The 23,917-nt window shown below is 43.9% G+C and overlaps 1 protein-coding gene across 1 annotated transcript in view; it reads left to right on the plus strand.

The window, feature by feature from the left end:
• Positions 1-23,917, plus strand: part of ATP8A2 (ATPase phospholipid transporting 8A2) — a 253,312-nt gene that overhangs the window by 76,473 nt on the left and 152,922 nt on the right. The window contains exons 3-10 of the mRNA XM_036251558.1: positions 11,719-11,818; positions 12,494-12,592; positions 13,529-13,574; positions 14,237-14,277; positions 18,411-18,484; positions 20,806-20,875; positions 21,984-22,111; positions 23,623-23,734. Of these exons, the coding sequence (XP_036107451.1) occupies positions 11,719-11,818; positions 12,494-12,592; positions 13,529-13,574; positions 14,237-14,277; positions 18,411-18,484; positions 20,806-20,875; positions 21,984-22,111; positions 23,623-23,734 (670 nt within the window). The remainder of the gene's footprint in view (positions 1-11,718; positions 11,819-12,493; positions 12,593-13,528; positions 13,575-14,236; positions 14,278-18,410; positions 18,485-20,805; positions 20,876-21,983; positions 22,112-23,622; positions 23,735-23,917) is intronic.

Below are 23,917 nucleotides of genomic sequence, written 5' to 3' on the forward strand. Positions count from 1 at the left end.
CTCAGAGTGTAAGAGGAGAAAAGTCCCTCCTTCACCCTCTACCTACCCACCCACGTGTGCACATGTGTGCAAGCCCCCCCCCCCCACACACACACACACAGTGCCGAGAGAAATGGACGGATTACAGATTGTATGTTGTGTGTTGGGTAGACATGAATAGAGAAAAGCTTGCTAGAGAAGATGACCCCTTGGGCTGTTGGCTGGGAAGAATAGAAAGGATGTGGTTTGATTTAAAAAAAAAAAAAAAAAAGGATGTTCTAGAAATTTGGCAGAGGATTAAAGGAAGCAAGAAAACTTAAGAGGTAGTACTCTTCAGGATAAAGTGATTTCCATTTGAGTGGGAAAAACTTTATTCTCATTTTCCCTGTGGGCTGAGGTATAGGGTAGAGATTCCTGTCTGAAAGCCAGGCTGCTCTTCTCAAAGGGATGACTGTATAAAACCTTCGCACTATGACTGTAGCACCAATGCTTGTTTCTTTTCTTTTTTTTTTTTTTTATCCTCACCCGAGGACATTTTTCCATTTTTTGTTCAGGTAGAGTTGGGGGGGGAGAGAGAGAGAAACATCGATGTGAAAGGGACACATCGAGTGGCTGCCACCTACACAACCGACCAGGGCCGGGGACAAACTGCAACCGAGGTACGCGCCCTTAGCAGGAACCGAACCCGGGTCTCTCAGTACCACAGGCCGACGCTCTAACCGCTGAGCCAAACCGGCCAGGGCTGCTTGTTTCTTTTTAGACGCATACAGGGCAGATCAGAATTTCTCTTTCTTATCCATGGCCTAGTGCCCGGTTGTTGCTGGTAGAACGTAGTGACTGTAGGGGTTAATATCAGATATGAGTGGTTTCTAGATCCTTTGGTGGTGGGAAGTATTACAAGAATAAATTAGGTATTTAGCCTAATGTCATGTTCCAATAAACAGCTCCTTGGCTAATTCCTGAAATTAGCTAAAATTAAAAGAACTGGTGATTCCTTGACAGTTATATCTAGATACTATTAATTTTTGTTTAAAATATCCAATAATGATTGAAATAAAACATGTAGGTGGTTAAAAGTTTAAGTGTATGGATGCTTGTAAAAATTAGTCGTGTCCAGTTCCGTCTGTCCCGTTCTGATTCTGTTCCACTCAAGGCAACCACTTTGAACTTTCTGTTTTAAATTATTTTGGTGTTTTCTACCATATTTCTATATTAGTTTTAAAAATTACCTCTTAACTCTCTTGTAGACAAAAATTTAACTAATTTACCTCAGGGCCAAGTAGTGAAGTGTGGTATCTTTGTCTCTTTTCTAGTGTAACTTGCTTTTACTGCTTCATTTTTCTACTGGAACAGTTTTTTGTTTTACATATCAATTCTTATTTTTTCCATCAATTACTATATACTTATACTACACACTATCTTTGTTTATATTATAAAAGTAATCTCTCAGAATAATCTATCAGTTCTATTTTCTTCCCTGGAGACTTCCTTCCTAGGAAGACTGACTTTTTGTAGATACAGTGTAAAGTGACCATCCCAGGACTTTCTTCCTGCCTTCTTGAGTTGGATTCCCTGTTTTATTGGATGCAGGTGTGTTTTCTTTATTGGTTAATCTCCAGTATTATTGATACATATCTTGCAAGAAGTGGTTTCTTTGGGAAGCTTACATGAAAAGTAAATTTAAGTGCTGATAGTTTGGCTAGGTTTGGAAATCTGAAGTCTTACTCTAGCTGTTTATGCTGCTATTAAGAAGTTCAATGTCATGTTGATTTTTCCCTTTATAAATAAGGTCTTTTTACAAATATTTTTAAAAATATGTTTTTATTGATTTCAGAGAGAGGAAGGGAGAGGGAGAGAGAAATAGAAATACGGATGAGAGAGAACATTGATTGGCCACCTCCTGCATGCCCCTTACTGGGGATCAGGCCCACAACCTGGGCATGTGCCATGACAGGGAATTGGACCAGCGACCTCCTGGTGCATGGGTGACACTCAACCAACTGAGTCACACTGGCCAGACTACAAGCACTTTTAAAAATTACGGTATTCTATAATTTTAAATATTTAGTATAGGTCTCCTGTTTTAGATACTTCAACCAGGAACCTTATTTCTTAGAGTTCTGGGAAAATTTTTTAATATAATTTTTAAATATTCTATCACTGTTTTTTTGTAGAACTCTTAATGGTTGAATATTGACTCTCATATTGGTACTCTATGATCTCTTTTCTTTTACTTTTTAATCTTGGTGTTTTGGTCTGCTTTTTGGGAAATTACTCACTTTTATTTTTCACTCCTATGATTGCATTATCTTAGGTTATGGTTCTTCTTTTTCCCACCAGTACCTGTTTTATTCTGTTACTTTTGAAAAACAGAATCTTATATTTTTTATCTTGAAAAGTAATATACTTCATTTTTTCAGAACTTATTCTTGTTTTACATAAATATATTATCCTCTTACAATTCTAAAGATGTTAGCATTTAAAAAATATTTTTTAAAAGTTTGCTGCACCGTTTCCTATAGTGTTCCTTCTTTCTTTTTTGCTTTCATTTTGAATCTCTTTTTCATAGTGGGAACTTTCTATACATATCTGATAATTTTCCAGAGAGAGAGAGAACATCGAAGACTGACGGGGCACTGTGAGCGTGGGTCAGAGAGCAAGCCTTACTTGTAGGTGAAGGACTTTCCAACATGAGTATGTGGTGGATTTTCCCCCTTATTTTCCTGTGAGGTTTCAGTGGTTGCCTAGGGAGTAATCCTTGGATCTCTGGCGATGGGTATAGCACTCTGGCCGTGTAGGTTTCTGTGTAGCCAGGGTAAGGGGCTTGTGAGAAAAGAAGCATGCTGCTTTTTGATAGCCTTTGCTTTTAGCCCTTTATAGTTTATCTTGTTGTGACATAAACTCAGCCAGTGGGAAGAGACAGACTGCATGCACTCAGAGGACTAGAAAATTACTGTTTAATGCGCACTGGTGCTGGCTCAGCGGGGTCACCTTCAAAGGCTGAGCTCCGAGCCCAGGTTCCAGCCACCTTTTATACATGACAAGCTTCCAGGTATTTGAAGGTTTTCTAGTTCCACTGTAGTTTAGGTGGTTGGTGGATGTAAAGGGATTACAAAAGCCAGGGGTGGGGTCTCTGCACCGCCTAAGGGGTTGTCTGCAGAAGGCTTGCCTTCTCAATCTCATGAAGTTTCTCCATACTCTTAACCCTGATGTCCTGTTGAGCTCCTCTGTGTGGAGACCTCTGATGTTTCCCCTCGCTTTCCACCTTTGCTTGTCCCTCTTCCATCATTGGTGTCTTCACCTCATGAGCCTCTTCCGCTTTGCAGGGCCACGTCTCTCCCTTCCTGTCACCAGGCTCCTCTGACACACCGAGGTTGTGTCTAATAAATGATGATGATGGTTCATTTTATGTGTGAACTTGACCAGGCCATGGGCTGCCCAGATATTTGGTCAAAAATTAGTCCAGGTGTTTTTTGTTTTTTTTTTATATCCTCACCTGAGGACATTTTTTGACATTTTGTTCAGATAGAGTAGGAGGGAGAGAGAGAGAGAGAGAAACATCGATGTGAAAGGGACACATCAAGTGGTTGCCACCCACACGACCCAACCAGGGCTGGGGACAAACTGCAACCGAGGTACTCGCCCCTAGTGGGAACCGAACCCGGGTCTCTCCAGACCGCAGGCCAATGCTCCAACCACTGAGCCAAACTGGCCAGGGCAGTCCAGGTGTTTTTTGAGGGTGATTTAGGATGCAATGAGCTTTTCAGTATGTGTGGGCCTCATCCAGTCAGCTGAACAAAAGACTGAGTAAGAGGGAACTCCTCTTGTCTGGTGGCCTTATAGCTGGAACATTGTCTTTCTCTTGCCTTTGGACTGGGACTACCCCCGGGCTCCCCTGGGTCTCCATCTTGCTGACTGCAGATCTTGGGACGTGTCAGACGGTGCAGTTGTGTGGGCCCATGTATAATAAATCTCATCTGTCTCTACATATACATCTGCTTGGTTCTGTTTCTCCGAAGAACCCTGACTAAGGCAGTGATTCCCTTATCGGAACTGAATTACTCTCTTAAAAATGGATTGACCTGCCTTTCCAGAAAACAGTTCTTAGAGTAGAACCCATTCTTCTTGTCTCACCTGTGGCCAAGGGCCCTGCCTCAGGCTACAGTCCCTTCTGTAGGCTCGTCTCCTACTGCCGCTCACTCTCAGAAGGCATCTCAGGCATGTCAACAAAAAGGACAAAGGAGTCTATTTTAAGGGGAAATTTTCCTTGGCTGATGATTCTACTCCTAGTTTTAAAAATGTGGCTGTATGTTTTTACATTTTTTTTCTACTATTTAGGTGGTGCCCGAGTAGGCAGAGGTGATAAATGTGTATACGTTTTACAGCTGGGAGTCAGAAGCGAGGTACCCTTTAGAATCCCAGCCTTAAAGACTGTTCCTTGTGTCTCTGTTAAATTTCAAGTAGACAACTACATGGGTGTGTTCACTTTATAGATATTTGAGCTGATAACTTAGTTCATCCTGCATATTGGAAAGTACACAAAACCTAAATTAAACATTAGAACATAAAGTTTGGCAGTTATATGAGAAATTCACAAAAATAAAAATGATACAGCGTGTCTTGGGTTTTTGGTATTCATGAACTCCTTTAATTTGTTGCAACACGAAGGATGGACAGTCTTGCTTTATATTTTTTGTGCATTCTGCATTAGTGAGCTCTGTCTACTCCGCACTTCACCTCCTGCTAGTCTCCCACTTTGTCTGCTCAGTCTAGCATCCCTTGAAGATCTCACTTACTGTTAGAGTTTCCGGACTCCACCTGCTTGGGAAGTGACTTTTTAGACTAGTTGCAATGACCTCCCTTGCAACCAGCAATACAACGGTCTCCTTGACTGAGAGCAGAGACTCAGGGGGTACCAGCAGTGTGGATTTAGGCAATTCTGTTTTGATACTCGATTGCAGAGTCCTGTCACACCTTGCTTGACTTGTAGCACCTGGGACAGCCTTAAACCTTGCCCTGTATTTGGAAGAATGTATTGAATTGAGTGAAAATCATAATTAAATGCAACTTTGACCTGTTTTGCTTTTCTTTTGGGGCAGTGGTAGAATCGCGCCTGAATTGTGACTCCTCCTGGGCTCGTTTGCCCTGAGGCCAGATCTTTTCATAATAAGTATTTGTTGGTCCTTTTTATTGAAGATAGAGAATCTCATTAAAAATGATTTTTTGAGCTTTGCAGTGCAAAATTGAATGAGTCTCACAACTCATTTTTATTTGATTTTTATCATACAATTCACAAGTTTTTTTGGTAAAGCAATGGAATAAAACCTACTTTTCAGCGGTGCCACATTGAAAGATATTAGCCATGCGCATCGGGGTCTTGCCTTTGGAACTGCTTATCTGGGAGTCGTGCACAGGGAGAGAGCTGCCTGGCAGCACGCTCGGTGCTCAAACCGCCGTCATCTCTCTGCTCTCTGTTCTCAGCCCCTGTTTCCATGTGAAATAAACTGCTCCGTGGCCAGAACTCATTGAATTAAAACAAAACACAGACTCAGAAATATGATAGTAGAACACTCACACTATTTAATAGGAATTATAGGGAATCTCTAGTGTATGAATTTACATTCAAAGGTATGTTTATAAATTGATTAAACTCCAACTCATTTTTCTTTTTTTCTTTTTTATTGGTTTTAGAGAGAGGAAGGGAGAAGTAGGGAGAGATAGAAATATCGATGAGAGAGAACATCGATTGGCTGCCTCCTGCACGCCCCCCACTGGGGATCAGGCCCACAACCTGGGCATGTGTCCTGACCAGGAATTGAACCAGTGACCTCTTGGTGCATGGGTCGACGCTCAACCACTGAGCCACACCTGCCGGGCCAACTCATTCTTCACATTGGCTGTGTATGTATTATAAAGACTAGCCTAAAAAGCCTATGTGAGCCATAATAAGGTGCTATAAAGAATTACACTAACAGTCCAGCCGGAGTGGCTCAGTGGTTGAGTGTTGACCCATGCATGCACCATGAGTTCGCTGGTTCGATTCCCGGTCAGGGCACATGCCCAGGTTGTGGGCCCGATCCCCAGTGGAGAGCATGCAAGACGTGGCCAATCGCTGTTCTCTCATCGATGTTTCTCTCTCTCCCTCTCCCTTCCTCTCTCTCTAAAATCAATAAAGAAAAACATTTTAAATAATAATAAAAAAAAGAATTACACTAACAAGTAGTCCCCGGTCCAGTTACTGCGTTCTGGGAACAGGCTGCGAGGTAAGGCAGTTCCAATAGTTTTGTTCCAGCTGTAGACTAAGAAATAGGAAAAGGGTTGAACAGAAGTCAAGGTGAGCTCATCACCTTTTCTTTGTAACTGGTGAAATTTCAGTAGCTCAGTGGACCGGAGCGAACACCCCTCAGAGGCAGCCCTGTTTCATAGCCAGGCCCTGTTGTCAGCAGGGGTTCTGGCATTCGAGGGGTGTCCAGAAGGTCATTTGGGAGGGGTGTTGGCAAAGTGTCAGGAGTCTGTGCCAGGTGGGGAGGGCCATGGGCTTTGCTGACCGTTGGTCCGTCCTTGGGTGAGTCCCCTGCGTGCAGTGACGTCGACGGGACACCCTTCTCAGTGGGAGGGCCTGCTTGGGAGGCCTTGGCGTTGAGTGGTCTCACTTGCTCTCGCTCTTTCCTGTGAGTGAGTTTAATGCACTCTTTTTTTTTTTTTTTCCCAATTTTTATTAATTTATTTTTGTTACAGATGTTTCTTCTTTTTCCTCCTTAGACACCCTCCTCTCCACCTTCCCCCATCCCCCAGCATTGTTGTCTGTGTCCATTGGTTATGCATACATGCATATAAGTTCCTTGGTTCATCTCATCCATCCCCCCCACACCCCTCCTCTGAGGTCTGTCAGTCTGAACCGTACTCCTTCTATGTCTCTGGGTCTGATGCACTCTTCATGATAAGTGAATCAAGCTGTGAAGACATGAGCAGCCTTCTTAGGGCACTGTGCTGCCTTCTTGTCTTCTACCTCTAATAACCCAGAACCCCTTGCCGAGTGAGTATTTTGAGAGGAGAAAGGTGGATGGCGTCTTGCTGGGACCTGGGTAGAATGGAAAGTTCCAGGACGTGATCACGGAGCACTGGTTTGGCTCTTGTGGAGAGGTGTAAAGGGCCCCCCGCTCCCGTGAGTACTAAACACTTACTGTCCACTGGGCACAGACAGGACACATACTCTCCAGGTAACGCAGGAGAATAAAACAGTAACGACTGCTCTTGGCTGGCTGTATGCCTCAGTGTAGATTTCACTGCTCACATGTTGACGATGAATATTAAGCTAGTTTGTTTCTGGTGGCTTGTTTTAAGGGGAAGTTACACTTTGAGCAGCTACTACGTTTTAGATCTGCCTTTGGAGAACAGCTGTCAACATCCAGTTCCTCACAGCTGGAGAACGTACTCGAACACCATGCCTGGGTTCCTGCTCTCCCTGTGGTGGAGGCCGGGCTCCCACAGTGCTCTGTGACTGTGGCAGGCATGCAGGCCCAGGCCCACATTTCGTCAGCCCTGGTTTCTAACGCATTGTTTCCCACACTTGCCAGATCCTAGCACTTACCAAGAAAAAGGTGTCCGTCATACGCAGAACCAGTTTCCACCCCTCCTGAGTCATTTTCCCCAGAAGACAGGCTTGCACATTGCTATTATTGCCAGATCTTGTCTTCTTGGAACCCTCCGGAGGCTTCCTGCCTACCAGGAGAAGGCTGGTGTGTAAACGTGAGCTCCAAAGCTCAAGTTGGCCTCTGTGGTCTGTTTTCATACTTCTGCACGCAGTTCTCCACACCGGCCCCTCACTGCTCCTCGACAGGGAAACAAAGGAGCCGTCCCCCGCAGCGCTCAGGGCACGTGTGAGCCCTCTGTCCGCAAAGCTCCTCCCACGTGTATCCACAGCGCACGTTCCTGCTGCTTCTCAGTGCAACCGTCCCTGACAGTCCAGTGAAATAGCACATCTCCCCTGGCCTCCAGTATACCCCTCTTTGTTCTTCTTCCCTGATCTGTTTTCCTCCACAGTATTCACCACCATCTAGCCTGCTGCGTATTTTTAAAAATTGAATCTGTCCTGTAGAATGTAATTCGCTGCAGAGTATGCATTGGTGACCAGTTGGTCCTCTGCAGCGCCTAGCACAGTGCCTGTGTGTAGATGGGGCTCAGTAAACACCTGTGGATGAATGGGTGGGTGGATGGGTAGATGGGTGGGTGGGTGGATTTTTTTTTTTTTTTATTTATTTATTTTTTTTTTTAAATTTTTTTTTTATTTTTATTTTTTTATCCTCACCTGAGGATATTTTTCCATTTATTGTACAGATAGAGTGGGAGGGAGAGAGAGGAAGGGAGAGAGAGAGAAACATCGATGCGAAGGGACACATCGAGTGGCTGCCACCCGCACGACCAACCAGGGCCGGGGACAAACTGCAACCGAGGTACGCGCCCTTAGCGGGAACCGAACCCGGGTCTCTCAGGACCGCAGGCCGACGCTCTAACCGCTGAGCCAAACCGGCCAGGGCGGTGGGTGGATTTTTTGACAAGCCCTTGGTCATTCTTCATGTCACCCAATTTCCGGAAACACTGGTCTAACAGATGTTTAGGGGAAACTTAGGGGGACCACAGGAAATGTTTTTTTCTTCTGGTCTTTTCTCTCCATTCTCTGGGTTCTGAGACTTGCCAAATGCCCAGACTTGCTTGTAGTCCCTGCCTGTCCTTGCTGTGAACCCTGACAGGGATGCTGACATATGCAGTGTGAATCGTTTAGGGGATGGGTGACAGATTGACCTGCGTGACCTTCTTCATTCATTCATTTCACCTGTAGATGTTCTTTCTCCTGGGACATGAGAAAGTGAATGGTACATGTCTCCCAGCTTTTTATATCTTAGAGTTTTTAGCTGGATTGACTTCAGATAGGAGATTTGAATACATCTCCCTCCTCAAGGGTAGTTGCCACCCAAAGTGTATACTTGGACCACCATTGGCCCACATTGGACCACTCGTTAGAAATGCAGAATCTCAGGCCGACTCCAGACCAACTGAGTCAGAATATGCATGAAATGCTTAATTTTGTGTCAACTTGGCTGGGCCACAGTGTCCAGATATTTGGTCAAACATTATTCTAAATGTTCTGTGAAGGTGTTTTTAAAATTATTTTTCTTTATTTATTTTGATGAGATTAACATTGAAATTGGTAGACTTTGAATAAAGCAGATTACCCTCCATAATGTGGGTGGGCCTCATCCAATCAGTTGAAGGCCTGAATAAAACAAAGTTTGACCTTCCTGGGCAAAAAAGAATTCTGCCCACTGATGGCCTTCAGACTCAAATGACATCAGATCTTCCCTCGGGTCCACAGCCTGCTGGCCCACACTGCACATTTTGGACTTACCAGGTCCCCACCACGTGCTAGTTCCTTAGAATACATTTCTCTGTGTATACACTCCCGTTGGTTCTGTTTCCCTGGAGAATCCTGACTAACACAGTGCATTTTAACAAGCTACCTAGAAGATTCATATATATCTTTAGCTTTGAGAAACACTGTCCTAAATAAACTCTTCTGGGAGAATGGTTTTGATGGGGGCTACGTTTAGCTGTTTGTAGTTCTATGTGTTTAATTCTGTAACGGGACACCTAAAGGTTGTACATTAAGGCAATTATTTTCATGCTGTACAGTAGCCGTCTCTTGGATGAATGTCATTTACCCTGAATTCCTGATTGTGCTGAAACATTTTAGACTCATTTTTATAGTTTAATTAGAGTAAAAGTTGGAATGCTTTTCCCTCCCCTTGTCTTTGGTTTTCTGACATGAGCAGGATCTCCTTGTCCCCCAAACCTTTACCTTCATGGTCTCCAGACACACTTAGTATTTTACTCTAGTGGGAAATGTTCACACACAGTTGGGCTCACACACCAACTGTGTTTGTGTGTGTCTGTTTTATACAGTTGAAATCTTGGGTTCAAATGTTATAGTCAAACTATCTTATAAGATGCGTTCTTAAGTTTTATCTTAGAGTATGTGAATTTTCGTGCTTCCTTTACTGATCAGCGTTAGTTGCTTTATTCAGTGGCCAGTGCTTTCATAAAGGAATGTGCCATTTTACTTTGTCCTCTAAGCTGCAGCCAAGAAAACTTCGTGCCATGAGCCATCATGAGTTAGGTACAGTTTTCCTACTCGTTAATGAACTTAAGGTCAGCTAGTTTATTCTGTCTGGCAGAATTTACCATGACATCTCATTACTCCATAGGGCTACATCAGTGAGTAGGGACTCCGTGTAAGACATTTTCTAGTTAATTCATTGACATTCCTTCAAGTATCATAGTCTTTAAGTTTGAATTGTTTTATATAAGTGGTTTTCATATAATTTGTCATAGATATTTAATACCTTTAGCAGAAGAAGGCTAAAAATAAGTCTGTCTGTGAGGACGACTCTAATCATTGTGTATTCAGCAACACCAGGCCGTTGTCCCATGGGGAAGGTCTTCTCTGAGGCAGTGGCAGTAAATGGTACATGGGACACTATCCGGCTCTGTCAGGTGACCTCAGCCTGCTATGTTTTGAGTTGTCAGTGTTGATGTGTTTGTTTCGTGACTCCAGGATTGGTTGCTGTCTGGTCTTACAGCCGTATACACGTGCCTCCAGCACCTGTCTCCTGAGCTCTCCTGCTCTGGTGCTTCTAATGGGTTGTATATTTGAAACCTGCCAGGTAACCTAGTTAGAATACATGTCAATTAAGAGTGGGTTCAGAGGGGGTGCCTTCAGAAGGTGAGCTAGAAGTTGAGCAGGTACTTCTATGGATATACCTTTGTGCAGCCAAAGGAGGTGAGGTTCATTCCCCTCCCCCAGTTCCTTAGTTCATGCCTTTGGATTATTTCACTGTTCATTGATGATCTATTATGCATTGTGTGCTAGAAACATTCAGAGGTGAAGTAGACATTTTTACTGTTCTCAGAGTCTATTTTGGGGATAGATAAATACATATAAAATAAAGCAAAGCAGATACTGTATGATCGTGTAAACATCATACTGTGGGCTTGGGGGAAGAGTCTTGATGGATTTGACCAACCTTAATGGAGGGTACAAGGTTTCATGGGAGGGTGAGATGGGAACCATAGCTTAGCTCCGGGGAAGATGTCCGAGATGGAAGCAGAATGTAAGCAAAGGTGGCCAAATAAGGGCATGTGGAAGGAATGGGTTTGTTCAGGTGTGGTTGGGCAGACGTCTGTGGTGGGCGTTCAGAGGGGCACTGAACTGTGCTCAGGGCGTGTTTATGGAGTTGACTTTCTACATGGAATCAGCGGCTTCGTAGTAAGAACTGTAGAACTTCAGAAGTCCTGGAGTCACGGTTCTGCCTGGCTCGTGGGAGCTGCGGGCTGATGCTCGGAACGTGGACCTCCTCCTGTTTTGTGATCCCCAAAACAGTCTACCTCTGTGTCTGTAGCACGCAGCTCCCAGGAGGTGGGTACATTTCCCCACTTGCGCTATGTGAAAAACTGAACGAACACGTAGATTAACATTGGAAAACGAAGATCACGTTAAATTTTTCTAACAGATATGTCCTTCTACAAACGGAGATTTGCACACAAGCCAGCACGTTGACTTGTCCTGAATTTTGAAATATTTTATTATTAAAACCCCTTCTAAAATTTTTGAAACTTTGTGTTTTCTCGTTGGTTAGAATTTACATCTATAACTGATAGCAGTATTTTTCTCTGTTCTTGCAGTACGGCCAAGTACAGCGTGTTGACATTTCTACCTCGATTCTTATATGAGCAGATTAGAAGAGCTGCTAATGCCTTCTTCCTCTTCATTGCCTTATTACAGGTAATGTTTCTTTAAAATTTATTTATAGTTCATAACCTTGAAACATGCAAAATGAGATGTTGCTGAAAGGTCACTTACCTGAAAAACGGGCCATAATACTTAAATGTAATTTGCTTTCTTCATCCAGTGATTGTTTAAATGAACAAACATGATCTTGCTTCGAGGCAGACTTCTTTTTTTTTTTTTTATCCTCGCCCAAGGACATTTTTCCATTTTTTGTTCAGATAGAGTGGGAGGGAGAGAGAGAGAGAGAGACATCAATGTAAAAGGGACACATTGAGTGGCTGCCACCCGCACGACCGACCAGGGCCGGGGACAAACTGCAACCGAAGTACGTGCCCTTAGCGGGAACCGAACCCGGGTCTCTCTGGACCGCAGGCTGTCGCTCTAACCGCTGAGCCAGACTTTAAGCATGCCTTCCATTGCATTTCCTGAGACATGGGAAAACAGCCCGGGGGTCTTACTTTCAGCTCTTTTTCTGCTCTACATATAGCAGTGTTGGATACAAATTTTAAAATATGTAACACACTTGGCTAGTTTTTAAAATAAGGTAATAATTTTGGTGTAGCAGAAGTGGGAAAGAAGCGCAGAAGAGTGAGTGGTGAGTGTCGTTTTTTCCCTTTTGGTGGAGGATTTTAACTTGTTAACTTCCCTCTCGGGTCTCTTGTCTTGCAGCAAATCCCAGATGTATCTCCAACAGGAAGATACACCACCCTGGTGCCATTGATCATTATTTTAACCATTGCAGGCATCAAAGAAATTGTGGAAGATTTCGTAAGTTTTTGCTTTCAGATAATAAAAACCTTGTATTGAATATAACATAACTCACGTGTTGCTTCGGGTTTTCTGTTTATGGCAGGACATTGGTCTACAGCTTAACTGGCCCCTCAAGGTTCATGATGGCATTTGGCGGGAGGGAACGCATACATACAGTGTCCTTAATGTCTCTACAACAACCCAGAAGGAGTCCAAACTATGTTTTGTAATGTTAGTTCCCTGGACCGCCTTTGGTTTTTTCCCCTGATGTTCCTACCCCTTCCTGTAGAGCTTGCCAATTTGGTGGCACACGAAGGACTGTGTTGCTGTCTAGCATAGCGTTGTGCTAGCTGTGCTTGAGGTAATTCTGCAAGAGTCTTCTCCCCGCTCCTGCTAACCTCAGTGTATCTCCAAGTTCATTGGCTGCAGCCGTGTTCGTACTCTCTCCACCCTCTTATCTTTGTGCTCCCCACCCCCCATACTCAGTGTCTAGCATGATCGCATGCACTTTTTTTCTGGGAATAGGTAAATGAATAAATGTAATACAAATCAAAGCAAAGGTACTTTGACCCAGAAGTGTTTTTTTGTTTTTGTTTTTTTATCAGTAAGATGAATTCAGTTGTTGTTGTGTTTATAATACTGAATAAATTCCTTCAGTCTGGTGTAAAACAAAGGAGAGTGAGAAGTTTCATACTTCAAGGTGCTTGTTCATTGTTAGAACCTAGATACGGTCATTTAAACCCGAGTGGACTACACAGACACATTCACTGCACTGGTCTCTACTCCATTAGGGGGCAGTGCTGGTCGCAAACCTTGGACTGAACTGTAGAGCATTAGTGCCGTGGGCAGGTGGTTCCCCTGTCCCCCACCCCCGCCCCAATGATCCTATTGTTTGCTGTTTCCGTTATTCATTTGGAATTTTTGAATCTAATAACTTTTTTCTTTCATTAACAGAAGCGACATAAGGCAGACAATGCAGTTAACAAAAAGAAAACCATAGGTAAGATACCAGGCTGATCACTTGTCCCACTAGAAAACCTGAGAGTAAGGCCTATATTTAAGGCATTTTAAATAAGTAGTTAATAGTACTGAGATAAATCTGGGGAAATGATCTGTAAATACTTTAAAGAAATAGAAAATGATAAACAAATGCAATAAAATGTGAGTTTTTGCAATTAAGCTTTGAATAGGACTTGTGTATGTTAGAATTTTAGAAAAGGTTGTAATTTTCAGGAGCTATACATGTTTTATATAAAAAAAGAAGTCTAAGCATTCATATCCTTGGTTTATAATTGCTCCCTACCTCTCTCTATTCTTTATTGTATTGACTTCTAGGACATTAGCTCTGGTATTGTGGAGTTGTCTGTTTTGGGGCAAATTTTGTAGCAGCAGGGTGATTTTTTCCTTCTGGGCTAAAGATGAATAGATTTAACTTACATATATATATCTGTATTTATGCACAGGCATTAATTAATGTTAGATGGTACAGAGATAGGTTGGGGCTCCCTTTTGGGGGATGGTGGTGTTAATGCCTGTGTGTCTAAGGATATGGGGTATTGTAATTCATAAGTGGAATTTTAAAAGGAGCCTTTTGGATTTTGGAAAGCTGATTTTGATTACTGTCAATATTAACTGATACCTTTGTGTTTTTTTCTTTTTCAGTGTTAAGAAATGGTATGTGGCATACCATTATGTGGAAAGAGGTAAACACTACTTTTAAAGATATGCCCGAAAGTATTGGTTTGAAGCCTTGTGATTGACTGCTAGTATTGATTATATATGAAGCTAATGTGAAGACATAGGGCATCTCCTCTTAACGAAAGTTCCATGTTGTGGAGTTTCCCGACGAGGTTTACTTAGAACTGACACTACTACTCTGTTCCCGGCGTCGTCTGGGGGTGCTCACCGCGTCCGCTCAGAGTTGTGACACCCATCGCCCTGACGGCTGCTTCTGAAATCTCAAAGCATTTTTGAGTTTCTAGATCCAGTTCAAGAAACACTTTCCCTGATCTTCTGTTCTCTTAACCTCCGTTCAATGTTTTCAAGATTTTGTCACTGTTGAGATTCCGTAGTGGTGGAGTAGGCTTGGGAACCATCCCGTTTCGATTCCGAGGCAGGGTGGTTGGCTACAACCAGGATTTGCTGCTCTTAACTCGACAGCAGCCAGAAGGCTCCCTCCACGGCCCTGCAGGTGTGCGGTCTGCAGGGTTTGGGGACTGCGTGGGGCGTTTTGTTGTTTATATCGCTGAACAGAAACGTTAGAAGAAATATGCTGTGCCATCTGGGTTTCTTTTATCCGATAAGATTAGCTTTTTAAGCGAGTCTCTGTTTTAGCTGGACCTTCTCAGGAGTCACAGATGTTTTGGGAGATGACTCGCATTACTCCGGAATTCAGCTGATCAATATGATTTTAGCAGACTACCTTTTAGAAGGATGACTTACATCGTTTCTTTCGCTAAACGTTTAGTAAGCAGTGTTTAAAAATGCCGCTATAATCATCCACAAAATGCCCGTGATATGGTACTGCCGCCTTCATTTTCGTCTGTATTTTCTGTTATGGGAGCCCGTTTTTAGGGTTTTGTGGTAACACCTTAACCTTGGTGGCAATCCAGGAGCCCTGTACTGCAAATATTACTTGGCCTCACTCTCATCTGGAAGTGTGGTGGTTCTTGGTCAAGTGTTTGGAAACTCTTGATGTCACAGAGGGTACAAATGCCACCAGTGCTGTGGAATGCAAGGGTTCCCACTGTTGCTGTTGCCGGCGCCCCCAGAAGGGCGCGGGTACTGGCCGGAGTGGGGGACGATGTGGCTTCGGGATGTTGACACTACTTGGACCAGCAGAAAACGGAGTGATGTTCTCTGAGTCCTGGGCCCAGGAGCTGAGGGCCTCGCAGACTCTGAAAGCTCATTACTGTTTCCTGCACACCTTGGAGGAAAAATAAACGGAAACCAAACACTCGTTGTATGAATTGCCACAGGCTATTTTATTTCAATTAAAATGCACTTTGTTTGGTTATTTAAGTGGACCTGCGGCATGTCCCAGAGACTGCGCTATGCGTGGGGATGCAGACAAGCATCACAGCTCTGGGCTCTGCTCTTAAGAGTTTTCTCCAGTGGTGGCCGGACCCCAGGGGGCATCCCAGTCACCTGGAGGCAGGCACAACTGAGTGCTGGACCCCACTCTCAGAAATTCTGACTTGGTAGTTCCAGGTGGGGGCCCCAGAAATTGCATTTTTAACCAGTTCCCAGGTGAGGCTGATGCTGCTGGTCTGGAGGCCGCGCTGCAGAACCACTGGCCGGGAGGAAGTGATAGGCAGCTAAACAGCACAGCGCGGGTGCGAGCTGTGTGTGCGGCACGCTGCAGGTGCTCTGGGGACACCGCGAGGGTCAGGAAAGGCTTCCCTTGAGAGATGCTCACGTGCCCTCCTGAACAACGAGCAGGAGGTAACCAGTTTAAGACAGAGGCCACTGGGTGAAACTCTGAGGTGCCTGGGAAATCCAGGAACATCTGCAGAAGTGCTCAGAACAGGGTGAGAATGTGGAGAGGACAGGTGAGGAGAGGGCAGTGGTAACAGGTGGCAGGCGTGGCAGGCGTGGCAGGCGTGGCAGGCGTGGCGGAATGGGCTAGCTTGAAGATTCCCAAAGCAATGACCACTAATTGGAACTACCAGAGCTCAAGCCGGCAGTCCCTGTAGCTGAATCGCTGGTGAATGCTGAGACGGTGGATCTCGACAACTTCGGTCGACTCTGGGAAGACTTTTGGGCCTATTCTTCAAAATTAAGAGACCGGAGAAATCCCCCGAGGCTAGAGTGAATTCAGGATCTGGGGTGGGGGTTGGAGGATAGTTCTCTTTCCACCTTAAGAATTCTCACTCTGTAGTTTAACACCAAAGGGATAACCAGGCATAAGATCACCAAATAGAAAACCGTTTCAAACAGGTTCCAAGTAAGCAGTTTCTCAGGTACATGCAGCGTCTTAGTGGTTTGTCACTGGGAGGTAGCCGTTTCTTTATTTCGAGAAGGTTGGGAGAAAGTCATTATTTCCCTTGTCCTCCCACCTTGAATTTAGAAAGATCCACTGCCTGTTTTTCTTTTGAAAACATGACTAATTTTTCTTTCCAGTTTTTAAACTATATGGCTTCTTCTGGTGTTTTGCTATGTAATTAAACTATTCACATAAAATATTTTTACACTTAAAGACATTTTTCATTTCCATAGGTATTTCTTGCTTTTGTCCTGATGCTGTTAAAAGAGCTGTGTAGCACTGACTCTTCGACTTCTTTTTACTGTGGAAGACACTTTAATTATATGACCTCCTTCTGCCTTAGAAGTGGGTACTCACTTCAAATGCACAGTGGTTCTGGAATTTAATTTCTGCCGCCCTTCCCCGTGGGAAGCCTGAGGCCCGAGACCTCCCCGCACTTTGCTGAGCAATTCACACACTCTGGGGCACCGTTCAGTGAACCTTCCTTTGTTTTAAAGAAAATTAAACGTAGCCCCTGCCAGGGCCATCGTCCCAGCTCGCAAGATCCAGTCGTTTTTCACAAGTGTCATGTCATGCGAAATTCTTGATTTCTTAGACAGTAGTAACATGGGTTAGAATAAGAAACAGAAAACCTGGTACCCGCTTTGGGTGTTGAATTGTTCGTGCACTGGGAATGGCCTTTCTTCGTGTGCTGTCGGAACTCTGCGTCCTTCGCTCGCACACCCGCAGAGCCCAGTCCCACACTCGCGTGCGGGTGGAGACAGCACTCAGCACGTGCCTGCGGCGTGCCAGGTGCTTGCATCGGCTTCCTCACTCGCCGCGTCAACCCCACAAAGCCACTGGTGGGTGCCCCTATTTTATAAGTGGGGACCTGGGAGTTCAGAGAGGTGAAGAGCTTGTCAAGATCCCAGAGCTAGTGTCTGTGTGAGCTGGGACTTGAGCCGAGGCCGCCTGACTGAAAGCCCACGTTCTCCAACCAGGTGTAATTTGTGGGGTTTACAGACCCTCGGCCGTGGTACTCATTTTCCGCAGAGTAGGGCCTGTTTCCTTAGCTTGGTGTCTTCTGTCCAGTGGAGTCTGTTTCCCAAGGTGGCATCTGGCTTTGGCCATGATTATTTTTCTGGCAATTTCTTGAGCTCTAAAAATCTTCTCTGTTTTATGTGACATGTTTTTGGGGGGACCTTTTGGAGGGACCGTTCATAGGTGAATTTAGTATTGCCTTTTGATCAGACCGCTGGCCAGATTGCTCGGCTTTGAGTCTTGGTTGTGTGACCTTGATCAAGTTATTTCACTCCGAGCCTCAGTTTTTCCATCTGTAAGCGGAGAAATTGACATGTGTTAACTTATTTGATCCTCACCATAACCCCACGAAATAAGTGCTGTTGATTTCATCACATAGACGAGCACACTGAGGCACACAGACTTTCCAGGACCAGTTCAAGGTTACACAGGGCTGGTAAGGAGTACGTGCAGCTGGGGGACTCGAATTCGGGGCTGTGCCCTTAACCGGTCTACCCGGCTGTGTGCACTGTGGAATTGTTCCCCAGTCAAGCCGTGGGATTTGTAAGTGGATGAATAATTGTAAGGAAATGAGACCTTGATAGTTCTGACTCATCTTCTCCTCCCTTTTTAAAGAATCTTTCTTTCCTTTCAACATCTTTTCAAGGCAGCAATAGTACTTACTGTTTGTGTTGAGAGTTTGCTTTTGTTCTGGTCAAGGAAAATAATTTGGGCTTCATCATCTTAAACGTCACGGCAGAGTTATACAGTAATTTTTTCTTTGAATGATTCGCCACCTTTCTCACCACTGTAATTTCTTTTGTTTCTCTGTCCTCCCCCCTGGTTTTCTAGGTGACCGTGGGAGACATCGTGAAGGTCGTCAATGGGCAGTATCTTCCGGCGGACATGGTCCTGCTCTCCTCCAGGTCAGGTGTGCTCTAGTGGGCACGGTTTTCAAGTAAACGTTAAGAATCGTAACATATTGAATGGTGACGGCTGACCTCTCGAGCCGCCCTCTCCCACCCGGAGTCACCAGCCTTCTTTCTCGGGCCTGTTCTTCCATCACCTGTCATTTGCTCTTTCCTGCCTTAATCCGAAACTTTCTTCTATTCATTTCTTTGTCCTTTTTGTGAACTCTTATACATTTATCGACTCATTTTACTCTCGTGGCTATTCTGGGCTATTCGTCATTGTAGGAAGACATTCAAGAGCAGTGGAGTGATTCCTCCAGTCACCTCCAGGTGGCAGCCTGTCTGAGGCTGTACATCCTGTCTCCTGATGGGTCCTGCCCACAGTCTGTCCTGTAGAACCCAGGGCCTCCCTTTACCAGCTGGTCAGAGAATGCAAGTTGCTGACCTGGCATACATGCATAGACAAGCCCATGCCTTGATTCCTGACACCCCCCACGCCCCGCTATAATTTTCTTCAAGAGATGGTTTTGTGCTGGCTGTCCCCAGCAAGCAGCCACTGTGGGGCCCATAGGGCATTTTTTCTCAGCATAGACATGCCCTGAAGATGCCGTTTCCTCCTCATTTATCCACACATTGTTCCCTTTCTGCCCAGGTATCATTACCACTTTTTCTAGGCAGTTCCGTACTAGAAAGACACCATTACTAAGTGGCATAAATAAGGGACAACATAGTCCTAGACTTTTCTTTGTCTTGATACATAAGATTATGTACCTAAGAAGGAATGCCAGCATTAGAAGAAGAATACACTTTTGCTCTTGAGTTCAAGATTAAATGGTATGATGTTAGGATTAAAACTTGCTGTATTCCTGTTGGCAATCATAGACGCTCACACACTTTGCATTTTCTTTGGTTGCAGACAGTGTTTCTTTTATTGGATCTGATCACATGTGAGATTTGAAGCCTTAACATGAATTTTTCTGTTGAGATCAAAGGTTTAAAACTAGACACTCTGCCACGAAGGGTCCAAACAACATGTCCGTGGGCAGCATTCATGTCTGAGCCTACTGATTAGTTACAAAGACACTCTCAGGAAAATGTGGATCCTTGATAGTTTGGGGCCAGCGTTTTGCTTGTGGCCCTCAGAAAGTCCGGTTGGAATATGAGATCATTTCTCTGAGCTGACATCGTGATTTCAGGAGGTCATTAGTGTTGGCGTCTGTACTTTGTGCGAAGGAGCCCACTGAGTACATGGTTCCATTTAATCTTCCCAACAACCCTCGATAGCCTTACTTTATGCAGAGAAAGCAGAGAAACAGAGAGATGGACAACTTGCTGAAGCCACATGGCTGATAAAAGTAGTGCCAGGAGATTTAAACCTCGCTGGTGAGTGGCAGAGTCGATTCTCTTAGCCCTAACCATGCTACCTAAACCCAAAGACTGCAAGTTGTAGTATCTGCTCTGTTTAATTTTATTCTTTGAGCTTTCTGTCCTTGACATTTGATGCTTTGATTAAAAGTTGCCTGTGGACAGAGTAAAAGGTGCAGGGCAGTAAGGCTTGCCAAGCCCATGCCTTGATTCCTGACACCCCCACCCCCACCCCCACCCCCACCCCCCCGCTATAATTTTCTTCAAGAGATGGGTTTGTACTGGCTGTCCCCGGGGGGCTCTTTTGGTCAGGAGGGCAGCCAGGTCAGAGATTTTATCCATTGGTTGGGTCTTAGCTGGAGCATCATGTTTGCCCTAACCTGCCTGGCCCCCTTCTCGTTGACCCTCGGCTGTTTCTGTTACTTGAGGTCAAGCAGCCACTGTGGGGCCCATAGGGCAGATCATGTGCATCGGTGTTGAGCCCCAAAGATGAGTGTTGGTCTTTCTACTCAATTCCTACTACTAAAGTGGTTGTTTGTACAGCTGACCCTTGAACAACACAGGTTTGAAGTGTGTGGGTCCATTTATATGCAGATTTTTTTCATTAAATACCTGTTCTGCTTTCCATCTAAGGCTGGGAGTCTGGGAATGCAGAGGACCAACTGTATGCATTGATCTAAGCCATTTTATACAGGGGACTTGAACATCCATGGTTGCAACCAATCACCTGCGGATACCAAGGGACAGCGAGGAGTAGTTAAGTTTTTGGGGAGTCAAAAGTTAAGCTTGAATTTTAGACTGTACAACAAGGGTGGGTGTTGGCACCCTTAACTCCTTGGGATATTCAAGGGTCAACTGTCACATTGTTTTGAAGGGCTGTTCAGCGGACAGAGTTTCCATAGTAGACTCTTTATGAACTGTGGGTTTGTGGAGGGGACCTTACTGAACTTTGGCTTCTTTTCTCTCCTTAGTGAACCTCAGGCAATGTGTTATGTCGAAACAGCTAACCTAGATGGGGAGACGAACCTTAAAATACGCCAGGTAAAGTTACCCTTTATGACTTGGGTTATTATGAAGGCCCAAATGGCAAATCTGGTCCCCACGTGTACCAGTCAGTGATTTTGCTAGAGGAAAAAAAAATGTTCTGCCACAAAAGGTTATGCCTTAACCCTAATGGAAGCTCTGGGGAGAACATGCCATTTATTATGAAGGGAACTCTGCAGGCGTGATGGCAGAGCTGGAAAGGTGGCTTCATCCAAGTGTGGGTGAGGAAGGGAGGGTATCATGTGTTCATGTAGATCTCACTGTGCTCTCTGCCTGTTAGTGCAGGGGGGGCGACTCTGCTGGGGGAGGGTGGGAGAGCCTCTGCCGGGGGGGGGGGGCCTCTGCGGGGGGTGGGTGCTCTGCCTGGGGGGGGTCCTCTGCTGGGTTGAGCTGTGCGTGGAAAGTGCAGCCCACATAGGGAAAGATAACGTGTGAAGTTAGATGAACAATGAGTACCTTCCTTTTTGTTGTTTTAACAGATTCTAGTTCCTGAGAGTGGTATATTAGATACAAAATTGTACCCTTTACATAAAGCTACTCTCACCATATTTTTGAATTCTAGAATGAAGAATAGTCTTTACTATAATAAACATTTGAAGGATTTGACACTTAAATTTTATGCTACGTAAAGTTGAATTTGATAATTCTGTCCACATATCTTCTTTTCTACCTCAAATATTTGATTTAGACTTTTTTTTTTCTGTTAAGGAAGAGTTACTTGGTCTAGATATCATACTGTATTAAAGGGGTACTTTATTCTATGTTTAAGACCAGTGTGAGAGTACAGCTAATAAATATGCTTTTCTGGGAGATGTTTGAGTATGTGAATTCCTACTAAACATGAATGTTTCCAGTACAGTGGTAGAATCTTAACTTTCTGCTCCATTAAATTATTTTGAAATCTTTGCAATAGGTTGCTCTCTGTTAAAAAAAAAAGCTGCCTGTGACATCAGTCTTGTGGGCTAATAGTTTGATTTCTTAGCCTCCCCAAATTAATCCATTTTAGAGGAGTCATCATTTCCTTTAGATTAACAGAGGGGATATGGGATATTGTCTCTAAAGCTGGAAAATTGTAATCAATTCCTCTTTTGATGTAACATTTTAGAGTTTGAATCACACCGCCGATATGCAGACAAGGGAAGTATTGATGAAGTTGTCTGGAACTGTGGAATGTGAAGGGCCCAACCGCCACCTCTATGACTTCACTGGGAACTTGAACTTAGATGGGAAAAGGTATCGCTTTCCCTTTCCGTGGGGTTTTGTTTTGTTTTGTTTTGTTTTTGTAAATGGGACTAAGAATTACTGGACCTTTGGAAAATATTTGTTTTTCTGGTTTCATAATATTTCAAAACAGTGAGATTTCTTCATGTTTAGCATGGATATGAGAGGCTGAGCTTTTTTTGAAACACTTTTTCAATCAATTTAAACCATCCCTTAAATTTAAGAAAAGACCTGATTTTTGTTAAGAAAAAGCAGCCAGAGGCCCTGAAATGAGGGTCACAGCCCTGGTCTGTTCTTTCTGTGTGTATTACCTTCTGAGGAGGAGAAATGGTTTTGGCTGCATAAAATTGTCCAGAGAAGAGAAGAGAGGTGTCTGAGGTGCATACAAGCTAATATATTTATTAGAGAAGCTGGTTTGTTGTTTTTTTTTTGCTAGCATTCTTTTAAGTAGCATTTGATTTTTGAAAGTTAAATGAAAGGAATAACAATTAGTCTTCCTTTAAAATATCCACGGCCCTGTGGTCTGTATTCTGTTGTCTTTGTCCTCTTGACATTGTTTTATTGTTGGAGAGTCATTTTGTTGTTATGCTGCTTCTACCTTCTGCCTATCTTTAATCTGCATGCTTTTTTTTTTTTTCTCACCTGAGGATATTTTTTCATTGATTTTTAGAGAGAGTGGAAGGGAGAGATGGGGGGAGAGAGAGAGAGAGAGAGAAAAAGAGAGAGAGAAAGACATCGATGTGGGAGAGACAGATCGATTGGTTGCTTCCTGCACGACCTCAGCTGGGGCGGGGATTGATCGAACTTGCAACCCAAGCATGTGCCCTTGACCAGGAATTAAACCTGAGACACTTTGGTCCACGGGCTAGTGCTCTAACTTCTGAGCCATACTGTCCAGGGCTGCATGCTTCTTGCCAGTGCTTCCCACCTATATATTTTGAGCAAACCCATGGAGAAGGACCTGATCATGGGAATCAACCCAGAATAACCATGGCAACTGCATGTGCCTGCTTTCTTGGTTTTCTTTATGGTGCAGAGCTGGTCCCTAGGCTCCCACTTTGAATTTCTAAATGACCATGCAGACTTTTATCTGATCATTAAGTCATTCTTGACAAATTTGATATTATAGCTTTATTGTTTTTTTTTTCCCTATAAGAGGCTATAAAATAAACTGGGTTTCCCAAATGAATAAACTTCTGGTTATTTTAGGAATTTCTTTTTTTTTTTTTTTTTTTTGGTGTTCAGTTTCATAACAGAAGAGACAATTCCCTTTAACATTTTATAGGAAAAAAAAACAAACTTCTTTTTTGTAGTGATGAATGCATAAAAGAGACCTTTCTTGTGGGTCTCCTCCCTTTTTTTTTTGGTAGTTAAGCCAGTGGTAACCTTTGTTTCTTCTGTTTCTCAGTGAAATAGTTCAAATTTGAGTAAAGGAAACATTTGATTTATTGCGGGTTTATGTTTAAGGGGAAAGCCCATTTGTCAGACTCTCACTGAATATAAATGTTGTTTCTTGTTTTTAGCCCTGTTTCCCTTGGGCCCGACCAGATCTTGTTAAGAGGTACACAGCTTAGAAACACTCAGTGGGTCTTTGGCATAGTTGTTTACACTGGACACGACACCAAACTCATGCAGGTAAAACATTTCTGTGCTGAAAACAATGCTGATCTTAGTCTTTAAACAAAAAAATTGTTCTGGTTTTGTGGCGTCGAGAGTAGAAATGCAGACGGTGCATCCAGGAAGCTCGACTTCGTCTGTGAACCCACATTTGGAAATAAAGTGCCTTTATTTGGGTTCTTTAGGCAATTTCTCATAGAT

This window comes from Molossus molossus, unplaced genomic scaffold (genome assembly GCF_014108415.1).
Source record: "Molossus molossus isolate mMolMol1 unplaced genomic scaffold, mMolMol1.p scaffold_m16_p_10, whole genome shotgun sequence".
In the NCBI taxonomy this organism is placed as follows: Eukaryota; Metazoa; Chordata; class Mammalia; order Chiroptera; family Molossidae; genus Molossus; species Molossus molossus.